At 36.4% G+C, this 23,231-nt stretch overlaps 1 protein-coding gene across 1 annotated transcript; it reads right to left on the bottom strand.

The window, feature by feature from the left end:
• Window positions 1–14,396: 14,396 nt before the first annotated feature.
• On the bottom strand, window positions 14,397–16,781 carry LOC134813536 (uncharacterized). The gene is made up of 3 exons (XM_063821354.1): window positions 16,693–16,781; window positions 16,030–16,290; window positions 14,397–15,801 (listed from the first exon to the last, which is right to left on the bottom strand). The coding sequence occupies exons 1-3, from the start codon at window positions 16,765–16,767 to the stop codon at window positions 14,920–14,922; spliced, it is 1,218 nt and encodes a 405-aa protein (XP_063677424.1). The 5' UTR covers window positions 16,768–16,781; the 3' UTR covers window positions 14,397–14,919.
• Window positions 16,782–23,231: the final 6,450 nt, after the last annotated feature.

Raw genomic sequence — 23,231 nt, 5'->3', positions numbered from 1 at the left:
AAGTGGACTTTGTTGAAAGATCTACAGTATAATATCGTATTTGAAATTTAAGGAAAATATTTAAAAATCTTCGTAACAATTAGCGATTGCTTATTTTAGAGGCGTTATTAGATAAAAATCAGCAAATGGCACTGTCAAATTTACATATTTTGTACGTCAAGTTTGTCTGAAAGAACACACATGTAAATTCAGTTTTAGGAGCCCGATGAACAATAAAACCTGCCTTCTTATTCTATTGCAGCCATCATATTCTATTATCTATTCTGTCACCTATTATTGCCTCTTGGAATAACTTAACGTTTCAATTTAACGCACATGAGATTCATTCATTTTTGAAGGATGCAATGTGTGCTGATACCTTAGAGTACAATACCATGGACTATAAGGTGTACGTTTATCGTGATTTTTGACAAGCTAACCGGAGATTTCTTTGTTTAAAACATGCGAGCTCTTCCATAGAAACGTTTAACACATTTTATGGAGATTTTGAATGTTTGACCACACACATAATTTACTAAATTTCCATTTTATGCCTCAACGTTTTACATAATCTGAAAGGCATGATATAGTACATTATATTAATCCTATCTACTCGAGAGAGTGAAGAGAGTGAAGAGTTAGAGAGTGAAGAGAGTGAAGAGAGTGAAGAGAGTGAAGAGAGTGAATGAGAGTGAAGAGAGTGAAAGAGAGTGAAGAGAGTGAAGAGAGTGAAGAAGAGAGAAGAAGAGAAGAGAGTGAAGAGAGGGTGAAGAGAGTGAAGAGAGTGAAGAGAGTGAAGAGAGTGAAGAGAGTGAAGAGAGTGAAGAGAGTGAAGAGAGTGAAGAGAGTGAAGAGAGTGAAGAGAGTGAAGAGAGTGAAGAGAGTGAAGAGAGTGAAGAGAGTGAAGAGAGGTGAAAGCTAGGAAGAGAGTGAAGAGAGTGTAGAGAGCGAAGAGAGTGGAGAGAGTGATGAGAGTGAAGAGAGTGGAAGAGAGTGAAGAGAGTAAAGAAGTGAAGAGAGTGAAGAGATGATGAGAGGAAGAGAGTGAAGAGAGTGAAGATAGTGAAGAGAGTGAAGAGAGTGAAGAGAGTGAAGAGAGTGAAGAGAGTGAAAATGAAGAGAGTGAAGAGAGTGAAGAGAGTGAAGAGGTGAAGAGAGTGAAAGAGAGTTGAAGAGAGTGGAAGATAAGTGAAGAAGTGAAAGAGAGTGAAGAGATATTCTTCATATAAACCATATCGCTCTCTACCTGTAGGTCCTACCGGGTAGGATGAAAACTAACATCTTAAGATGGTAAAGTAGAACTTGGAAGTTGGAACCAGTAAATTGATGGCTCATGCGATAGTATTGCTGATTTTGCTTAATAAGGGATAAAAACATGAAATTCATCATTAAATTATTAGAGTGATTCGTTCCAAATGAGAAGCGAAGTTTGATTGGTATATATTTATAAATACCAATTACACATCCTAATGAGAGTAGATAAAGTAAGTTTTGAATAACACAAATTCTGCCAAAATATCCGCATTAGTTCTAATTTCTAGAAATAATAACAAATTTGTTTCTAAATGTTAGAAATCAAATGAATTATAAGACTTTTCGGCAGACTTCTGACTCAGAGGCTATAGATATTTGTCAAATCTAGCGATTCAAAATCTAAATTCATACTGCAGCAGGATCGACATGTATTTGTTTAATATAGCGATCTAGTACAGTCAAATCCGTCTAATTTAAGCCTTTGTCGGACAAAATTCCAACAAGCGATTTTAACGAAATGGTCCGTGACAGGTCCCATGAATCAATTCCCGAGAGTTCCCCAAAATCCTCGACTTCAGGAAAATCCACAATTACCACTTTTTTTAACCACCTTTTTTACCACTTTGGTTTTCTGCAAATAAGTCACGTTTCTGAATATCCTAGAAGATACTAGTTTAAAGCATTGTGTTTAGAAAACCAAGAAGAACATACTTTTTCTTTAACAACTTTTTCAAAAAAATAAATTATTTAATTAATAAATTAAATAATAATAAAATTTTCAAATATTTCAAAAATATATTTTCATAAAAAATGTCACAATTACATACCACGTGCAATGAACTAATTTTTATAAAAAATTTCACTTTTCAATATTTTGGACTTGTAAATTTTCGAAATTCGTAAAGAATAACCACATTTATCACTTATTTACCACATTGAATCTCCGCTAATAAAACGACTTCTGAAATCGTCCGTCGAAGGTTCTAGATTGAACCAATGTGTTCAAAATAAAAAGAGAACAACTTTTTATCTGACAACCTTTGGTTAAGATATTAATTGATTTATTAATTAAATATAATTAAATTTTTAAAAATTTCAAAATATACATTTATCAAAAAATTTTGCCGTGACGTAAAATGAATTTACTTGCATGAACAGAACATACACTCGTCACATAGATTAATAACATATTTAAAAAATTCAGATAAATGGAATAAACGGTAAAAATATCAAAATTTGTACGATACAATTATAGCTTATTTAGAAAATATTTACCTACATCATATCACTCAACTTACAGAAAACATCAACTGGATTAGACCACAGAACTGCCTCTCTCAAATCAAAACATCTGCAAAACGATGGGGGTGTCAACGGATTGAAAATGACGAAGTTACAAGCAATTTGTTTAGCTCGTTTAGCGAAATTGATTGGGTTATCAATGATTACCTAAATTGCTATCACTGACAGGGTGCTAGGATACCGTAATTGGGCTTTCTGCACTATTTTCTGTGCCACGCTTTCACTGGATGATTCAGACAAGCAACCACCAGTCGGATCCACGGAGTTTGGTAAAGGGGATGATCGCTATTCAGAACGATTCCGATAGTGGGGCATCTAGTGCACTAAGCTACGGAGAAAGAGTCACCGAGAAATTTTTGGCGAGCGAATTAGGAACTTAGTAAGAGCCTAACGTATGTTACTATACCACCTCCCCCCTCCCCCCGCACAATAATTTACCCTGTCTGTAATCCGGTTTGAGGATTTATCATTTAGTGCGATCTCTACGTTACAGAATGGACCATTTGTTTTAAACTGGTTCGCGGACTAAAGATGAGGTCCTGTCTCAGTTACAACGAACTCTACCTTCATTGGCCGATATAATAGATAACAGCACTATGTTATCAACAGTATGCACTGAAGGGGTATCCTCGTTGCTTGAACTTTTTAACAGGTGCCCGCCTCATTAAACCACAATTAAGTTCCTATCATTCGGTGATCGACCGTTGAGATCCCTTAGATCCCAATGGATCATTACTACTTCCCTAGACTAGTTACACTGGATTCGAACCCTGAACCTCAGCGCAGAAGGCGGATTGCTTCTAACCGCTAGGCTAGATATGAATCTTGGAACTGGGTCTATGGACACTTCTGCAATAATACAACACAAGACGTCACTCAGAGCTGAATCAGTCCTCCGTTTTTACTGCCGTTTAATTTCGTCCAGTGACCAGGGGTTGTTGATCCCAACCTGTGGTGCCTTGATGTCTTTATTTATACAAGGGTATGTGGGCCGTCAGATAAGAATAGGAACTGTACGTATCGCGTTTCAAATTTGCTGGGCATAGTTTTAAAAGTTTAGTGCACTTACTTATAAGATAAATAGTTTAAATAGTACCCTGAGGACAGCAACCCTTTCCATATTTCATTCCATGCAAATTTACATTGTCCGACATTCGCCCTCTTATAGCAATTCACCGAAATTACATCCGTCATTTGCCTGGTAAATTAAAAACATTGTATTTGGTTTAAGAAAGCTGATTTCATAAAAATCGATGATCACTAGATTGAAAGCAAGACTTTCGTTCATGGAACCGAAAGTCGAAATCTTCCAACAGCAGACATCAGGTTGCGAACAGCTCCCCCAACATTCTTATCGTGTTTACCATCAGCAGCAGGTGTGGTGATGAGAAAGACCTAGATCCGATAAGCAGGGGATGGAAGAGAACAAATGGGACACAAGTCCCAGTGACCACTCTTGATGAGAACAGCTCCGAAAAAGCTCATTCTCAAAAATCAGTTGCAAATGGTTTAAAGTCAGTTTGTGGCAATGCTTGTTCATGCAGAAAAGCAGGAATACATTGTGATCAACCTGCCTCAAATGTCAGGACAATTGCAGCAATGTGCCCAGCTGAGGACTCATAAGTTAGACTGTTATCTAGTATATATATGTTATATAAAGAAACACCCACTTCGTATTTCCCGATTACTTTAATGGAAACTGTTAATGTTATTCGTGATAAAAGAAATTTTAAAATATTTTGATCAAAATTAAATTTTTATAATTTTTGGATATTTGTTTAATAAATCGAATTAACTAATTAATTAATTATCTAATCCAAAGTGTTGTCAGATAAAACTTTGTTCTCTTGTATATTTTGAACACATTGATTCAATCTAGAACCTTCTACGAATTCAGAAGTTCCGTTTTTTAGCGGAGATTCAATGTGTTAAAAGTGGTAAATAGTGGATTTTTTCTTCTCAAATTTCGTAAATTTTACAAGTTCAAATATTGTTAGTGAAAATTTTCAAAATTTTCATAGAAATTAATTTCATATTCTTGGAATGTAATATTGTGAACATTTTTCATGAAAATGTATTTTGAAATAATTTAAATTTATTAATTATTTAATTAATTAAATAAAAATTTATTTTGAAAACGGTGTTAAAGAACAAGTTGTTCTAGCTTTGTATTCCTTAACACAATGCTTTAAAACTAAATCTTCTAGGATATTCCAGAACGTGACTTATTTGCGGAAAACCGAAAGTTGTGTACAAAGGTGGTAAAAAAGTGGTAACTGAGGATTTTCTCAGTCCGAGGATTTTGGAACACTCTTGGAATGAATCCTGGACCTTTCCCGACCATATCCCGTTAAAATCGCTTTGTTGCGAATTTTGTCCGACAAAAAGACGGATTTGACTGTACTAATCATAGATCTGAATTTTTCTGAAAACTAGTTAAGTCGGTCAAAATAATCAACTGACCGAGCGGCTTGCTCACTGTTCTATCTTGTTAATAACATATAATTATGTAACATACAATATGTTATTATGCTATTTATATATCACGCGCACCTGAATCCATTAATCACAGACATGTGTGGTCACGATGTTATACTTAAGTGCCATCTGTGGATAATTCTAACATATCGGCTAGGTACTTTGTAACTTTGTGAAAGACCGTTGTTAGACTTTCGTTCCATTCCAGTAGTCTTCATTCTTCACACATTTTCAAGTCTCTCCTCTGATGACAGCTGCTGCATTGTGCATAGTTCTTTTAATTCAGTGCTACGTAAATTTGAATCGTTATTATGCATAAATAGTCCATGATCACTTATTATGTACCGTTGCTATAACGCATACTTCTATCGTTTTCGTGCATAATCATTGTAATATAAATATCATTGTAACCAAACGAATGGGGCCAATAAGATATTAAATGACTTGATTTTACCAGTGTACTGGATTAAACAAAATTTTGTTGCAGCGAGTAAAATAGCGCAACCAATTTTGAACAGGTGTGTTTATAAATTTTAAGTTAAAATTTAAAATCTGTTCGAAATTTAATTCCTCATTAAAGCAGCCTTCCATGAGTATTTGAAATCATACGTACTTCCTGTACATCCAAACCAATAATTTCAACTTTTTGTCTTCAGTTTCAGTCGCCACTTTATACACTTTACCCCCAACAAGTGTAATAAGATATAACATTATTAACCTCCTGTAGTTAACTTTTAGTTTAACTCTTGCAGTTGTGGTAATATAAAATATAACACGTCCTTAGCAATAGCAGTAGACACAAATTTAACACCCAGAAGTTACTCGGAGACTATCTGAGAGCATTTTATTGATAATAGTTCGCTGTGGTAGGGCTGCTATGAGGCGTGATACCGCGCGGGTGCTTTTGTGCTGTGTTCACACTAACTAACAACAACGAACGTATGGGTGCTGACTTTTGCCCCACCCTGTACATTGTGGTGCATATATTTATATTTGATTGTAATTAAATTTTAAGGCGTTAGTCCGAGTAATGCCCTTCGGGTATGCTCCTCAATCAATCAACAAAGCACAGTACTTCAATACAACCCGTCATATTACAGGGGTGTGTTATTGGCAAAGTAGTTGGTATTGTTTGGATTTCCAACTATTTGGCTCGTTTCCCCCTTTCATGTTTCCCAACAGTGAGAGAATCACGCTTTATAAAGGGAATCGTAAGTTTAGTCGTGAGTCGTGGTGTGTATTATCTACAACCCTGCAGTGGGAACTTTCACACGGACTCAGCATTGTCGAGTCGTATTTGCTGGTCACTATTTACTTTCAGTTCACCGTCTGCTGGGATCAGTTTGAGGATACAATATTGAACCCGAATGCTTTCATAATTTATAACAATATGACATATCTAGCGATCTAGCTAGAGGAAAGTGATTCTCAGATTAATCTCACACTATACAGCAAGAGGTTTAGCACACTATTCCAATAATCCTGCACTCTGTATAGACTGCATGTACTGCAGACCCAGACAGCGAGATATCAGAATTTACATGATTATATAATTATAATAGAGCTTTATGTGGTGATTAAAGCTACACATATGCAGTATAAACCACCCCCCCAAAAAAAAAAAAACCCCAAATTGAATAACCATGACATTAACCAAGTGAGCTGCTTACTGCTTACTGCTATGTGTCTGCCTGAGTCTGCACTGCATGCGTTAAACTTGGAGCTGAGCATGATCTGTCCAACTGAGAATCACATACTGTATGATTCACATGACAATCGAATATAAATAACTGTCTTTGTCTTTTCTTATTTTGATCCGAATATTTGTTCATCAAGCTCTGTTTTTATTGTTTCTTTCATTATGTCCATTCTTCACTTTTAATATGACTAGTGACTAGTCATTCCATAGCCATTATGTCGATTTAGCACCCGCCCACTCAAGAATTGCAGCCGCAATTGATCAAGTCGGTTGAAAGGATGAGAGAAAGATACGAATTTAGAACTTGTTTTGGTTAAATGTAATAATATCTTCCTATCATCCTTTCAATCTACTGCATTCGAATAACCTTCCAATTTCCGTGTATCAATTTTTGAACAAAAATGTGTTAGCTTGATTTTCCGCATTCTAAAAACTTTAAAATTTAATGATTATTAAGTGAGTTTCATACAATTTGTATCAATGGATAACATCGCCTTATTACGACGACCCGGGCCCATACAATGAACTTTAAACTTTAGTAATGAATGTTTTTAATGAGATTTATTTAAAACCTATAACGTAGCTTACGGTAATGCGGTAATGCGGTAACCGAACGGCGAACACTCACCTAAACTTATAACTGTTATCATAAGTGTTTTAATGGTAAATGGTGCCGTGAAGCTAGGATTGATTTGTCTGACTGTTATGAACTTATAAACGATCAGTTTTATAGTTTATAAACTACTACTAAATTATCTCGAGAGTCGCTATAGTTATACAGTAAAACCCCGAGTTTATTTGCTGCAAACCCCGGTTTATCGCAGACCCTGATTTACTGCAAACTCTGATTTATCACGGAATCCACATTTCCCCTTCCAACTCCGCGGTAAATCCGGGTTTTACTGTAATAGTTAATATAAACTACTGTGCGCCGATGAGAGGATCAGTGGTAGATCGATATCTCTGCGCTACACACATCTCACTAGGTATACTTAGTGGCATCTCTCTCGGGCTCCTATGGTCAGGGTGCCCTTTACTAACGGGGAGCGAGATCGGACAGGGAGTGTATCGGCACTATGGTTAGATCTGGAGGAATACATAGCCTGTACGTGCAGTCATATGATCGGCTTTTAAGGTTGGGTTTCTCAGTTTGATAATTTTTCTCACCAAACTGTCAGACGAAGACAATGCCACAAGGGACGACTAACTCATATTTCATGTCTATATCAGAAAATAAAGAGGGAAATTGTTAGGGCAAATCTATTTATATATTTTAGGCTGAAATTCAGGTGCCAGGCAGATCCTACTGTCGCTAACATTCCTATATATTGTCTTATAGTTATTGTACGTGATGAACATATGATGAAATAAGAAGTTTAGTGCTGAAACTCAGCCAGGATAGTTGCTCAAACACGATGGAAATGGTTTAAACGGTGAACTGTAGAACTACAATAGCACCTCGAATAAGACTATCCAAGGCTGGGAAAGAAACGCAGTGGTTGGGTGGGGGTACCTGCCACACGTCTCATTCGATCTCCACGAGGGAACCGTTGTCTGGCGCATGTAATTTAGTCTTTAAAGAATCTAAACTTATGGTATAACTTCAACTATAACTTAAATACGAATGTATCTATATTATAAGTAGTATTTGTTTTGTGAGATATCTAGACTTGGCTAAAGAGACGTCTAATATTTGTGTATACTAATCTATCAATCTCAGCGCGACTTAATCAGGTACTCTCAGTTAACACATACAACCGGATATTATACCATTATTATGGTATATATCTCATAATAATAAATGTTTCAGCTTAATTACTGACAGACTTAAATTCTTGGAGATTAAGTTAGAATCCATTGACTCGTTTCTCACGAGTAATTTATCAGAAGCTCGAGATTCCGTTACTAAGCACTTTAATGTCTTCACCCGCATTCCTACTTACATGAAACAGATATTCCAGTGCTGGCATGTGTTTCGAGGCCTTATAACTAAACAATTTCCCGGTGCACCTCGTTACGTTTTTTCTGATCTACGTCAATTTTTTTTTTTTTTTTTTATTTAACATGTTTCTAATACCTCTAATATAGGTCCTTTTATAGCCTGTGAGGAATGGAGTCAATCCGATAAATATGTCAAATCTACCCCAATAACAGTGGCATTCCTGTTTTGCATGAGACAGTGTATAGGGTTCCTGAACAAGTTTTTATGTTGAACGCACTAATATCTTATCAAGTGTAAACTATAATATTAATACATCCATGATACAATGAGACTTTCACATAATATTGGACTCCGCATCTTAATTCTATAATTATTTGTTAAAGCTTTTAATGATATGTTCAGTATTCCCAAACTAGCGCTATAAGCATAAATTCTCAGGCGAGGTTATGTAAGACGAATGGTTTCTTGTTCAGTAACGATAAAGCTATAAGTGATTTGCTATACGGGGCGTTTTTACCATATAGACACGAGAGTTGGATGGAGACAATCTGGTGGATTGAGCGGAGGATTGCCAATAGGAGCGTACCATATTGCTGGTATGTGTGCGGGCTAAGTAACAGTAATACCAATCCCGATATAGGTCAGGGTCACCAAATACCGATCATAGCTATTGGACGACATAAATACTGGGTCGTCGCCTGGCGGTATGATTGTTGTGTGTGGTGTTATTAGCTTAGTAATGGACAGTTCGTTGGACAGTTTCATTGCATTTATTTCTCAGTTTTTTCGCCCTTTTTTCGAGGACACACGAAAAAGTGGAATTCAAATAGTGTCCATTTCTCTATATTGTTTTTGGCTTTTTTTGAGAATTGTTATGGCTTCTTGAACTAATTGATTCGTACAAACAACAGTTTATGCCTACCACTATCAGTCGCTTTTGATTGCCTTATAAAGTTTAAAACAAATCTAAGAGTAAGCTTTACTCTTGATCTAAAACCTGTAATATTTGAAATTGTCCCTATATTTGTGTACCCTTCCAGCAATATGAACCCAGAAGAGGGATTATATTTCAACAAAAGTGGTTGCAGTATTTGCGACCCAACTGCAGGTGGTAGTTGCGAGATTGTGTGTGATGAGGTGGCAGATCTTGTGCTGGGAATAGTAAGTGTTTTCTTCAAATAATCAAGTTTCAATATTAAAATGACCCTAACTTACGGTATCACTAAATTCTTAAACCAAATGATGTTTTACTGATAGTAAAAGTCTTTTACGAAAAACCTTGCATCTTAAATTTTCTGTAATCTCCCATAGAGACAGTCTATATAAAAAATGCGTAATTGTTCCTGAAACATTTTGATAAAATCTCCCAGGTTCATCTGGTGATGGGCGTAGTAGGATTTATAGTGAACACTCTAGCTCTCTACCTCTTCTACAAGATGGGAAAACAGAAGCCATACTACATTGTCATTGTGTTTGAAACCTTTAACCCGACCGTGGGTGTGCCTGACTGCTCTTACAGTGCTACGTTCTTATTACTCTCCGGTTAGATTCCAATATTAATATGTTGATTTTATTACTCTCCGGTTAGATTCCAATATAATATGTTGATTTTATTACTCTCCAGTTAGATTCCGAATATTAATATGTAGATTTTATTACTCTCAGGTTAGATTCCAATAAAATGTAGATTTTCTTTTCAGCTTTACTGTGTAGCTTTACAAAGGATACATATCAAATACACATCCAACTGACATTGTAAAGATCCCTAACTACCCTTAAACACGTTAAACGTTTTAAAACCGAAATTTTAACCACATATGGTAAATTCTAAACGTTGCCGCAAAATTAAATCATCTCAGATCGACTTTAAATAGTCCACTGGTTCAGAATGAGATTTCGACACTATAATTGTATACTACAAAAAGAACGCTGATAATTTAAATTCTTGCTCTAAAAACATGACGGAATTACAATCCAACCTCCAGGAAGAGACGACTGGTTCCAATCCCTGTCACCGCTGTGTTGACTTAGCAGAATGGTATGGAACTGGAACATGGTCATCACACCCCTCCTCCTCAGTGTAGCTGGACTGATGAGGCTACATGCTGTCTACTATCCGCACAGTGCTTTCCTTGACAGGAACAGTAGACTGGTTAGTACTGAGTTAACTTACTTATACAGGTCGTTCTGACTTCTGAAGGTTGTACACTGTACACTGTACACTGCACTGTACACTGCACTACATTGTACAGTGTACACTGTACACTGTACACTGTACACTGTACACTGTACACTGTACACTGTACACTGTACAACCTTCAGACTGTACAGTATACAGTATATGGCTCCTAAACGTTATATTTATACGCTATTTAATTTACAAACTGAATCCTTTGCGTTGCAAAACATTACGAATGAATTGGTACGGTCTGAGATTGTTGAATAACATTATTTCAGGTGGTTGGACTTTGTATGTTATCGCATATATCTACGGAGATGCTTATACGCCTTTCTTCCGTACTACTTCGGCGACAATTTTCAAATACGAATCACAAATGTGTAGTCAATTTCTGATTTCAGAACAAATCTTATTTCGGATATTACTGACTTGACCAATCACTATTAGCATTGTAGTAATATCATTATTATTATTCCCAATTCTAATACATTATGCTTGTTTACAACGACTGTTTGATGAAAATCATAATTCTCTCCAGTCGAAGTAACTGTGACTTTGTACTCGATGCAGAGGGAGATAATGCTGAAGAGATCGGATCATTATATTTTGCACTGATGGGGCCTATTCCAATGTTTCGTCCCTCCTTCTTATCATAGTTACCAACTCAGTTATTGTCATCTATATTATGAAGCGTTATAAGGTAATTAATATGGATTTATGTTTTTCTTGGATAATCTTAAAGTGGTTGCTTTGAATGTCTGATGTCAAATCTAAAAAGCTATCATGTTTCAGTATAGGTAGTTAAGTATTTTAGTTTAATCATACATCTGATTCGTGTACCCAGTTGCTTTTATAAATTTATGATCTGGTTAAAATTGTGCAGTCGTCATGGAATCGAAAAAAGTCCAGAAAGTCCAGAAAGCAAGGTAGCTTTGGAAGCTTCATTATAAATATGGACCAGAAAGTTCAAAGCAAGCAAGTTGTAAGTTAAATTAATAATTTATCTACCAATTTGTACTGTACAATGTACAATTATTATGTACAATGGATTCAAATTATCATATAAAACGACTGTAAAAAATACTGGTAACTAGGCACCATTTTTTAAAGAAATTTTTAAAAATTTCAAACTGATATGGTGCAAGTAACTTAACAATACAATTTCAGATAGTATCACTATTGATGATGACCGGATGGTACATGATGTGTTACTCTATCATTATATTCTGTAACTTCAAGAATTTCTTTAGCTACTGGAAGCATACTAACACTGACATCGGAGTGGTGAGCTATATCTTTTTAATAATATACTCTTTAATAAATACATGTTACATTGTTATATATTATAATACAATAAACTACTCATTACTAGTTTATTGTAAGACTGCACAGGATATGCAATATATTTCAGTTTTTACAATGCAGTTCACTTTTGGTTTTAACTTTCGAATATGAATGTCAAAATCTGAAGAATATTTTAAGCAGTACAACTACAAGAACCTTATAATATAATCTTTATCATATCCGTAAATAACAAAACCTGTTTCAGACTGAACAAATCTCCACCATATATCTTTCTACGCTACCTACAACTTCTTAGCCTACCTCAACTCGTTTGTAAACCCCTTTATTCTATTAACGACGGGGAGTAGCTTTAGACAGGAACTCGGCAGACTTTCTCTCAGAATTAGAAATAAATGTGGTCTGATCAGTCATAAAGAATCCAGAGCAGCAAGCCTACAAGACACTAATAATGCAACGCTGAGGAGGACAAGCTTGCCTCTGATTCAGGAACAAGGGGAAATTTAGGAATGTGACCTCCACGCCGCCGAGGATATTAATCAAGCTCAACCAACATCATACCAGAGCTTCAACCAAATTATACCACTTAATAACACATTAGACCAACCTCAACCAATTAACAATTCAACACATTATACCAGCTCAACATATTAATTACCAGCTCACCACATTAGACCAGCTCAACCACATTAGACCAGCTCAACCAAATTAGACCAATTCAACCAAATTAGACCAACTTAACCACATCAGACCAGCTCAACCATATTAGACCAGCCCAACCAAATTATACCAGCTTAATTAACACATCAGACCAGCTCAACCATTATAGACCAGCTCAACCACATCAGACCAGCTCAACCACATTAGACCAACTCAACCACATAAGACCAGCTCAACCACATTAGACCAATTCAACCACATTAGACCAACTCAACCACAATAAGACTTTGCTCAACACATTATACCCGCTCAACCACAAAAGACCAGCTCAACCACATATGACCAGCTCACCACATATAATCAACTCAACCACATTAGACCACTCAAACCACAATTAACCAGCACAGATCAACCACCTAAAACAGCTCAACCACATAAGACCAGCTCAACCACATAAGACCAACTCAACCACATTATATCAACTCAACCACATTAGACCAGCTCAACCACATTATATCAACTCAACCACATTAGACCAACTCAACCACATTATACCAGCTCAACCATATTATACCAGCTCAACCACATTAGACCAGCTCAACCACATTAAACCAGCTCAACCACATTATACCAGCTCAACCACATTAGACCAACTCAACCACATTATACCAGGCTCAACCAATTATACCAACTCAACCACATAATACAGCTCAACCACATTAGACCAACTCAACCACATTAGACCAACTCAACCACATTAGACCAACTCAACCACATGATATCAACTCAACCACATTAGACCAACTCAACCACATTAGACCAATTCAACCACATTATATCAACTCAACCACATTAGACCAACTTAACCACATTAGACCAATTCAACCACATTAGACCAACTCAACCACATTAGACCAACTCAACCACATTATAAAGACCAACATGTTACTTTCACACAGAAGCTCCCTTAAAAAAAAAAATGTGAAATCTGTTTTGCCTTCTATCCGGAGATAGAGATAAGAACCGTTAGCGAAACACTTTCTCAGTTCCCGACATCACAAGGGACCAAACAGAAATATTGATCATAAATTTTAATCTGATCGTCATATGGGAAAAACATGGGATCATCAAGATGTATTTTCACTATGCTGAGCAAAAGTAGCCCGATTGGAAATGGCTTTATAACGAGTGAAACTCGCGAAACTGCGCAAGATCTTCTCTCAATTGAAAGTAGGGACTACCATGGGTCCTTTGTGCGATTAAATGACTAAAAAGGAAAATCAGTCTCATAGAAAACCGCTGAGTTTAACTAAACATTTTTCATGACGATTTGGTAAAACATCCATTACAACAGCAACTTTTATAAATGTATTATACACATAATGTATTATGTTGGAACTTGAAGCTGACTAAACCAAACTTAACACCTCGCACAGTCCACGTCTTTTTGCTAAACTTTCTGTTTTCTTTTTCCATTACTGCTACTATGATTTTTTAACCTCAAGATTATTGCAATCTTAAAAATTAAAATTTATGAAGCATTTCACTTGTTGAACTGCTAACATTTTGGCTGCATGATTTAAAATAAAAATGTTATGTTCAATAGAAAATCATGAATGCTACAAATATACATTATACAACTACAGTCAACTACTACTGTCAGCTAGAAAGTTAAAATCTAAATCGAATCTAAATTGTTTATCATAATGAAAGTCACATCAAATCGTCAATACTTTGCTAACGGTAGGATAAATCTAAAATCGGGATGAGTGTTATCAAGATTACTGATTCAAATTTCTATCCTAAGTAATACTAATACTGCTAACAAGTCAATCAAAGTGAGCGAAAGGATATGTTATCTACTGTGTAGTTGTAAAACGTACACTCTCGACTACTAAAAACTGAAAGAAATAAAACATAAGATAGCAGTCAGCTTTAGTTCATAACCGGCGCCAGTCTGAGTAAAGTTTCTGTTTGAATTGTTTAGGGCAACGAAAATTCGCGATAAAAAAGCCATGCACATTATCGACGATTTTCCTGTGTCAGTTGAGAAAATGAAATCTTAGTGGACTATAATACCATTCTTCCATTTTGCTTGAAGTTAAAGTTTCAAATCTTTCTTGATCAAAGACTCGAGTCATTTATTTTGGGCGGAACCCTTGGAGTACCGTTTATATCAGGGGATGTTGTGTTTCTTATGGGAGAAAGAGCAAGAACGGTGTCTTGCTTGTTAAAAGTATTGGAGAAAGTAGTTTCCTCTCTGGCGACACTCTTGTTAGCCAGGACGCTACTCATCACTGACAGGCTGGTGTGACCCCGAGTAAGAGCTGCTGAAGATTTCCTGTAGGCCCCATGCATGGACTTCTTGAAGTAGAATTTCATATTTTGGCCTCTTGCCAGGAAGATGCAAGGGTTGATCCCAGAGTTGGCAATGCTTAGTCCTGATGTGAGAAGATATAGAACAAAGCATGCCCATCGCATACCAATTGGGCTCTCAATGATGCGATCAGCAATCGTGTAGTCAGCTACTCCTTTGAGGGCGGAGAGAGAGATTGCAAGCCTGGGAGTGAAACAAATGAGAGTGGAGACGGTGAGTATAAGGATTGTGATAGCACCATCTCTACTTGATTTAGCATTGGTAGATTTCATAGCGGGGGAGAAGATGAGGTTATGAGCGGTGATGTAGGATGTGATGGTGATTGGAATTACAGGAATGTACATGGTGACAATCTCCATCACGATCAGGTAAGCCCAGTGTCGAGTTTCAATTTCAGATGACTCCAGTGTGCTTATGAATTCAGATTGCCCTATGCGAGTGAAGGGCACGATGGTGTAGGACATGTCACTGCAGACGAAAACAGGGTAGAAGCAGAGCACGAACAGAGGGACGAGGTAGCAGAGTAGAGCTGAGAAGACCAACTTTTTGTTGTTTCTTCTGAAGGGTGAGACGACGGAGAGACATCGACACCAACTCATCACCATGAACAGGAACATTGAAAAACGTATCTACAGGAAGTTACTTTAATTCAAAATATTATCGTCTCTAAATTTCATTAATTGGGCTTTCCGATTACTCAAACATCGAAACAATAGTTGTGGTTTCTAAGTTTAGAATGCTATGTGACAGAGCTACCATGGAAAAAGATTCTAAAATATACCAATATCACTAGTTTAAATAAAGAAGTCCCAAAGCCTGGGATATTTTTAGTGGCACATTATAATAATCAAACTCACCTCAAGATTTGAAAGGGCAGAAATAACACTGAAAACAGTAAAGTATTGGGTTGAGAAGTTGAAGAAGTTGACAGCCTGAACGTTTATCAGCATTTGGAGGGGTCCAAGAGTGAGCACAGTTGCCAGATCCACGACACAGAGTGCAATAAAGAGAATAGTCGTGATATCTTTTCTCTGTTTCTTGATGAAGAAGAGGAGTCCGAAGCTGTTAGCGAAGATCCCAACCACAGTGAAAATGAAGTTAACCACAAACAGAATATACTGAGGATAAGTTTATTTTAAAATCATTTATTTTATCCTCATTATTTATAGGCTATGTTCATTCGTATAAAGCTGCTGAGCACTAATTAGCGCTTCAGTAAGATTATTCAAAATTAGATCAAAGTTTAGGCATGTCTAGTGGCCATATAAACGGTCGAAAGAGATGGCACTGTTCATCTAATCTTCCAATAAAAAAGATTTGATTATTAAAATATAGTGTAGACTGCAGTAGAGGAGCTCAGTCCAAGTTAAGAATATATCAATTTACATTTCACAATATATTTCAGTTGGGAAACTTGTTCGACCCATTTATTTGGACTGATGTGTTAGCACTAAAGGCACAATGTTAGCACTAAAGGCACAATGTTAGCACTAAAGGCACAATGTACGGCTCCGACTAACCTCTGGCCAGCCGCTAGTCCACTCGTCTACTTCTTCTTTGGATAAATCAAACAACGTTCCGCATTCTATCATCATGTTATCAAAGTGACAACGCTAAGAAATAAATACTGTAGTGTTTAGTAGGGAGGATCACGCTGAAAGTGAAACCTCACGTCCGGCCTAATTACGAGATTTAACAAACAAATCGACAGAATGGTTAAAATTTAAAACGAACAAACTAGACAGAATTAGAATTAAGGATGTCATGAGTTAAATTAGGTGAAGATTATTAGGATTTTACGAGCTGACGCTAATCTAACCCGTTTGTACAGCTGTACAGCATGTGACCAACACAACAATAACAGCAAATATAGAATAAGATGCGACAAATAGTTTAACTTTAAACGGTAAAATTTGTCAACAATATTTATAATGTGACAATTTGCAATATTATCCGCGGTTTATGGAGACATCATTCCAATACAAAATAGTTTCATTCAAAATGAAATAGTTTTGGAGCATGACCAATTACTTAGGAGAAAAAATGGGTGAAATGAGTAATTACAATTATGAACTCTATCGACTATCACTATCATATTTCATAATTTTAAGTCACACTTATTACTAATAGACTGATGATTGATCCTATAAGGATCATTGGAATCCAGGAATTATCATATCATAACGATCCTAAATAAAAATTAAATATTGTGCCTCTGATTATATTCAAATATCTCGATACAGTAACTAAGCTTATGGTAGCTATCAATACTTGAAAAGCATGTTATCATTTTTATACTAGCCAGTGCTGACGAATCCTTAGCAATTATTAACCCCTAATCCCTATGCAATATCACATACACATTACACAGTCAGTTATTCACATGTTACAGTCTTATTTACCTTGGGAAGTAAGTGTAACTAGTGTAGATTATTTAATTAATTAGACTTTAGCACCTACGGAGCGTCCCTCCTGTTTTACTATGGAGTTGAAGTAAGGCCTCTATATAATACCTTCAGAGAGAACTTAAAATTCATATTCATCGGTTGTGAGAGTACGGTAAAATTAGGATGCGACTAGAATCATAATCATATAGTGGAACAAGTAAATCAAAGTCCTATTAAACGAAGTCGTGCTAAAAGCACAAATGTTTGCGCTATGCAGATGCTGCCATAAAAGATTTTAAACAATTTTAAAGTTTTTTTGCTGAATACTACATGATCAATGAAAACATATAATGATCAAAGGTTAGGAATTCCAGCCTCAAAGTATAAAGACTAATCCACACAGACACGAAATTAAACTTAAAGAAAATTCCGCGTTAATTTGTTGTATTGTTAATATTTTTACTCTGTGAAGATGGTAACTAATGACTGACATATTTCTTTTGATTTAATTTCAAAGGAATGGTTGGCAATAGGTGGTAAACCTTGCTTCTGTTTATGAATTTGGAGTAGTTTTTAAGAACACATATAGATTATAGCACCAAGCTTAGGGTTAACGACTATAAGTATAAAGTTAGCCGTCGAGCTCAAAAATTGTGTAGATGACCTCTTAAAACGGTTCGGAGGTGAACGACCAACGTCTGCAAAATGGTCACTTTCATTGCCTAAACGTGTTTTAGGCAATATTGTCGTCTGTAAGCCATATATATCATATCACAGTGCTGGCAAGCACGACCGGTGCATTTATTGTGGGTATACTATGTACCCCCTTTACTATTATACCCCCTTTACTATTATACCCCCTTTGGTACACGTTACAAGCCTCTTTCGTGCACGCGAAGCGTGCACTCCGGCCGGAGGAGGCGGCCGAAGGCCGCCGCCTCCGGCAGGAGTTTTTCAGGCATTAAGACTCATCGGAAGTCGTTCAGCAGATTTAATTTTAGTTCAAAACATTCTAATTTGATGTTAAAGATGACAGGAATAGAAAATAGTTATGTTGAGATTTTTAAGAAATTTGCATAAAATACTCGCCAGCACTGTTATACGAAATTCGGTAAAAAACCCAAAATCGCCATATTCAGGAGCCTTAATAACCATGTTAAAATCGAGTTAGAGATCTGAAATTTTTCAGAGCGTCTAGACGTTGACCAAATCGACTGCAAAAAAAGTTTCAGGTCTCAGAATCATCGGGAAATGGGTTTTCTAGAACCCCTGTTTTACGATAGATTGTCGTGATACATACATACCTATATACATATATTCAGGGATAGACGCTTTGCCAGTCAAATGTAGCCTGTTTTTAATTGTCCATAGATTCAAAAGTATAAAAGATACAGCAATTTCCGACCACAGGTCTTGAAAATAATTGTTTACACTTTAGTTTACATTGTATAAACAAATTATTTGACGTCATGAACACCCCTTGATGACGTCATCAAGTTAACCGTTTTTAAAACTTGATTTTTGACAAAGTAATAACTTTTAAAAATGATTTTACACCATTAAAAAGTAATTGAATTCAAAATCTGAGGAATTTTTTATCTTAGATAATTGTTCAAGCATTCTGAAAATCTACCGGAAAGTTTTTCTAGCTTGCTCCTTCATAAAGATATTCGTGATTGAAGTTTGTGCTTTTTTGAAGAATTATTTTATAAAAACGTCAATTTTGCGATTTAGTATTCTCTGGTGTTGGGCCATGCCTTGGGTTGTGGAGCTCTGTTCTGCTTCCTATAGGTATAAATTGTGCATTAGGCTAGTTTTAAAGTTGAAAATCGAAAAGTTGCACACGTGGGGACACGCCCAAATTGATAGAAAATTGCTAAAATCACTGAAAATTGCTGTTTTCGTCATTTTCTGTCAACTTTAGAGTGCCGTTGTGATAACAGTTCTTCTTGAAATACTTTGAAACTTTGCATGCTTATCAAGCTATATATAAAACAATTACACGCAAAAATTTACGGCGATTCAATATTGGATGCGCACGCAACGTCCGCTCAAAGTTTGCACGTGCGAAAAGTGAGAATTTTGCTCATTCGTGATTTCCAACAAATTCTGCTTTTTAATGTCATTATATTATATGAATTTAATGCCAACTTGAATGAGTATAAAGTGGCATATTCAGTCAGTGATCGACCGATATGCTTACCTAAACACAAGGAAATGTTTTTAAAGGAAAAATTTCTAAATCGTGGAAACTTCCTCCTTATTAATATTAATGAAGATATCAGTTTATATTTCGACGTTATAAAGTACCCTGACATTATAATAAAAAAGAGATGATATTTTACCAAAACCCATAATCATGGGTAGAGTGGACCGCTGCCAGTGTCTCTCTTTCCCAAACAAAAGGAAATGATATTAATTTGATTGACCGTTCTCAAATGCAAAATGATACCGAGAATGAAATCGGTCCCTCGCTTTTCCCATTCATTTACAATTGTAATAGATTAAAAAGAACTACCCAAAGGCATCTGTGGGAGAAAAGCGAGCGACCGATTTCATTCTCGGTATCATTTTGCATTTGAGAACGGTCAATCAAATTAATATCATTTCCTTTTGTTTGGGAAAGAGAGACACTGGCAGCGGTCCACTCTACCCATGATTATGGGTTTTGGTAAAATAATATATCCTATAGATAAGTTCACTGCAGTAACGCTACACCTAACTAAATTCCAGAAGTCTTCTGATTCTAATGCGTGTTATGCATTTATTATGAAGCCCGGCGACCAGCGCCAGCTGATAAAATCTTGCAACAAATTTTGACAAATTTGTTGAAAAAATCGGATTCAAGCTGTAAAGAGTTCAAATACTATTAAATCGGATAGTCGCTAAATACTCGCATTGTTAGGCAATAACATAAAAGCGAAGACAAATGATTGAGTATAAAATATAACCTGGCGTGACAAATTGACGCAAGAAAAGAGTGATCGAAAATTCTTTATTTTCCAGCTTTTGATTCCCCATATTTTCACAGACGGACTAGATTTACTAGCAACGTGATGAAAATTGATCGTATTAATATTCAATAATACGTGTTGATGTACTCCTTTGATCAAATAACACTAACAGAGATCCATTTTAACTATTTTTGTAAAAACGAACAAGTATTTATATTGTTTAAGACGAACGTCATGAATTTAACTACCGTATAACTAAAAGTTGACAGTAGCTGCAATAAGAATAACATGTTTAAACATCATCCATAATCCATATGAGGTACATAGTGCATATTTATTTTTATATGTTTTAAAACAATACTGTACAGAAATATCACAAGCTTACGAAATAGAAGGGCAACTCAATGCTCAGGGAGGATTCAAAATAACTAAAATCTGGGTTACATAATATGTGACGACCTAACAATGATCTAATTGATAGTTCTTTCATTCAAATTTCTGATTGTTTCTGATTGTTTCTGATTGTTTCTGATTGTTTCTGATCTGATTGATAAGCACAGCAACAATACTAATAGAGAAGGATCGTGGTGGGAGCACGTGACAGTGTTTCATAAAATTCATTGGCCGAACTGGTTACGCGGTGAATGGTGATTAATTGTGAGGCTTTTCACGAGTCAAAAAATATGACTTGATTTGATTTGAAACTTTTACAAAATAGCAAATATACAAATGTACAGCAAATCGAACAAACATATAAAATGGGCCGAAATGTATAAATGCTATAAAGCGTGGGTCAGTGAAACAAGTTCAGAGGACAACTTTTAAAACACAAGGTTTATGGCCGCCCAAAGTCTCAATAACGTCACCTCCACCTAGTAATAAAATTATGAAATATGAAGTGTGAAACAAATTATGAAATATGAAGTGTGAAACAATCAAGAAATAGCTCGTATATAAATTATAAAATTGTCTCTCAAATACAGATAACGTCCGAAAACTATTAAGATACACAATACTCATTCAAATACTGATCAGTGTCCGAGAGACATGAACTGCTTCACGGTGGTTTCTTATCACGGCTACAGACTTTCCCGTACCGGATATAGTGGTCGAGATGAGTCTGTTCAACCCTCTTCTTCTTCAGGTCGGTAACCAGATGTTTCCTCGTTGCTCGTTCTTCGCTAGATCTATCTGGACAGATCCATACACTTTTGTGGGTCTCAACTAGCCTCAGTCTTCCTGTTTTCGTCAGAATCTGTTGAACCGCTGTAGAGCTTGGGACAGTGATCTTTACTGGTCGGATAGTCGTACTACCTGGCCTCTTCCTGCCGACTCTAGTCGCTTCGAAGTGAGGTTTCTCCCCAATCTCCTCCAGAACTGCGGTTACTAGCGCTGGAAGCTGTTCTCCCTCTTCTTCTTTCAACCCAAACACGATCAGGTTCTTGCTCCTGTCCTCCTCTGCAGCCACACTCTTCATCACCTTCTTCGGGATGTTACTGTTGCAGACCGTACCACTTGCACTGTTCTGTTGTACAGTTGCACTGTAGCTCTTAATCCCTGACTCCACCGTTTTTTGCACTGTCTTCTTAACCGACGTCTTAAACAACTATAGTTCTTTGTCCTTCTGCACAAGCAGCTGGCCCTGCAGCCTGATCAACTTATCCTTGTCTTCTAACGCTTCCGTCTTCAAGAAATATATGATCTCCTCCATTTTACCCATCTGGCATTCATGCCGTTGAACGAGGTCTATTGCTTCCACAAGCCGAAGTGCCAGATGCTTTTTATAGACAGTTGGAGCCATAAATATTTCTCTGTCCATATCTCCACAAATATCTCTGTCGTCGATTTTCAGTTCTTTTCCCAGCGTAATGAACCACTTAGTAACACTGTCCTTCAATTTTGTCTGTTCATCATACTCGAATCCTTGAATTTGGTCCAGAGATTGGGTCACCTTACGATCATCCTCCATAATGTACTTGTATAGGAATGTACAAGTACACACGCAAAGGCTAACTACGCGGTAGCAGCAAACTGAACTTATCGCAATTTACAAAAGATAAGAGAGCTCGATAATTGCAACGTAAGCTACACTGACTACACACTAATCTTTGACAGTTTTTCTTTAAAATCACGTTTATCTACAAGAAAAAACGCTCCAAAACTGAAGTGTGAAGTGCTCACATGGTTTTAACATTTATAAACTGTACACAACCATACAAACGTCACCGAGAACAATTAAACGAAAGTGAATAGCAACTCTAAATAGGTCCGAACAATTACCTCAATTATGAATGATATTGGAAACAGAGCTTGAATTTTACATAAACAAGATTATGCGGAGCTGAAACGAGTTCCCTAGTTAAATAGAGGATGAGGCAATTATGGTTCAACATCACAGAATAAAACTCAAAAAAGTATACAAATAATTTGGTTTACAACTGCCGACTTGGAGTTTTGCCATGGGACCCTTTACTGACATGTGTTGAGTGGATGAGCTTGCTGGTGGACAGTATATGGCGCAATGTAACGGGTTAACTTATAACGTTGATTGCATGAAGTTAGACAGTTCTTGTGCCTTATGGTTCGCATCTGAGAGATTAATCATGTAGATGACGCTGAAGCAATGATCCTTTCAGCTCGAGCAAGTGATATGGGACTAATTTCTGGGATTGTACGGCCCTAACTTCCTGTATAACTACCTGTGTAAATGTGTAACTT

The sequence above is a fragment of the Bolinopsis microptera genome, chromosome 3 (assembly GCF_026151205.1).
Source record: "Bolinopsis microptera isolate Bmic1 chromosome 3, MBARI_Bmic_1.0, whole genome shotgun sequence".
NCBI lineage: Eukaryota > Metazoa > Ctenophora > Tentaculata > Lobata > Bolinopsidae > Bolinopsis > Bolinopsis microptera.
This window is presented reverse-complemented; position numbering and strand designations above follow the sequence as displayed.

What these genes read in the sequence shown, in the direction of transcription:
- LOC134813536 (XM_063821354.1), bottom strand. Translation starts at nt 16,767, where the DNA reads ATGATGATAGAATGCGGAACGTTGTTTGATTTATCCAAAGAAGAAGTA. An exon ending in GGACTAGCGGCTGGCCAGAG is followed by an intron (nt 16,291 to 16,692) that starts GTTAGTCGGAGC and finishes ACTTATCCTCAG; the next exon opens with TATATTCTGTTTGTGGTTAA. An exon ending in CTGCCCTTTCAAATCTTGAG is followed by an intron (nt 15,802 to 16,029) that starts GTGAGTTTGATT and finishes AACTTCCTGTAG; the next exon opens with ATACGTTTTTCAATGTTCCT.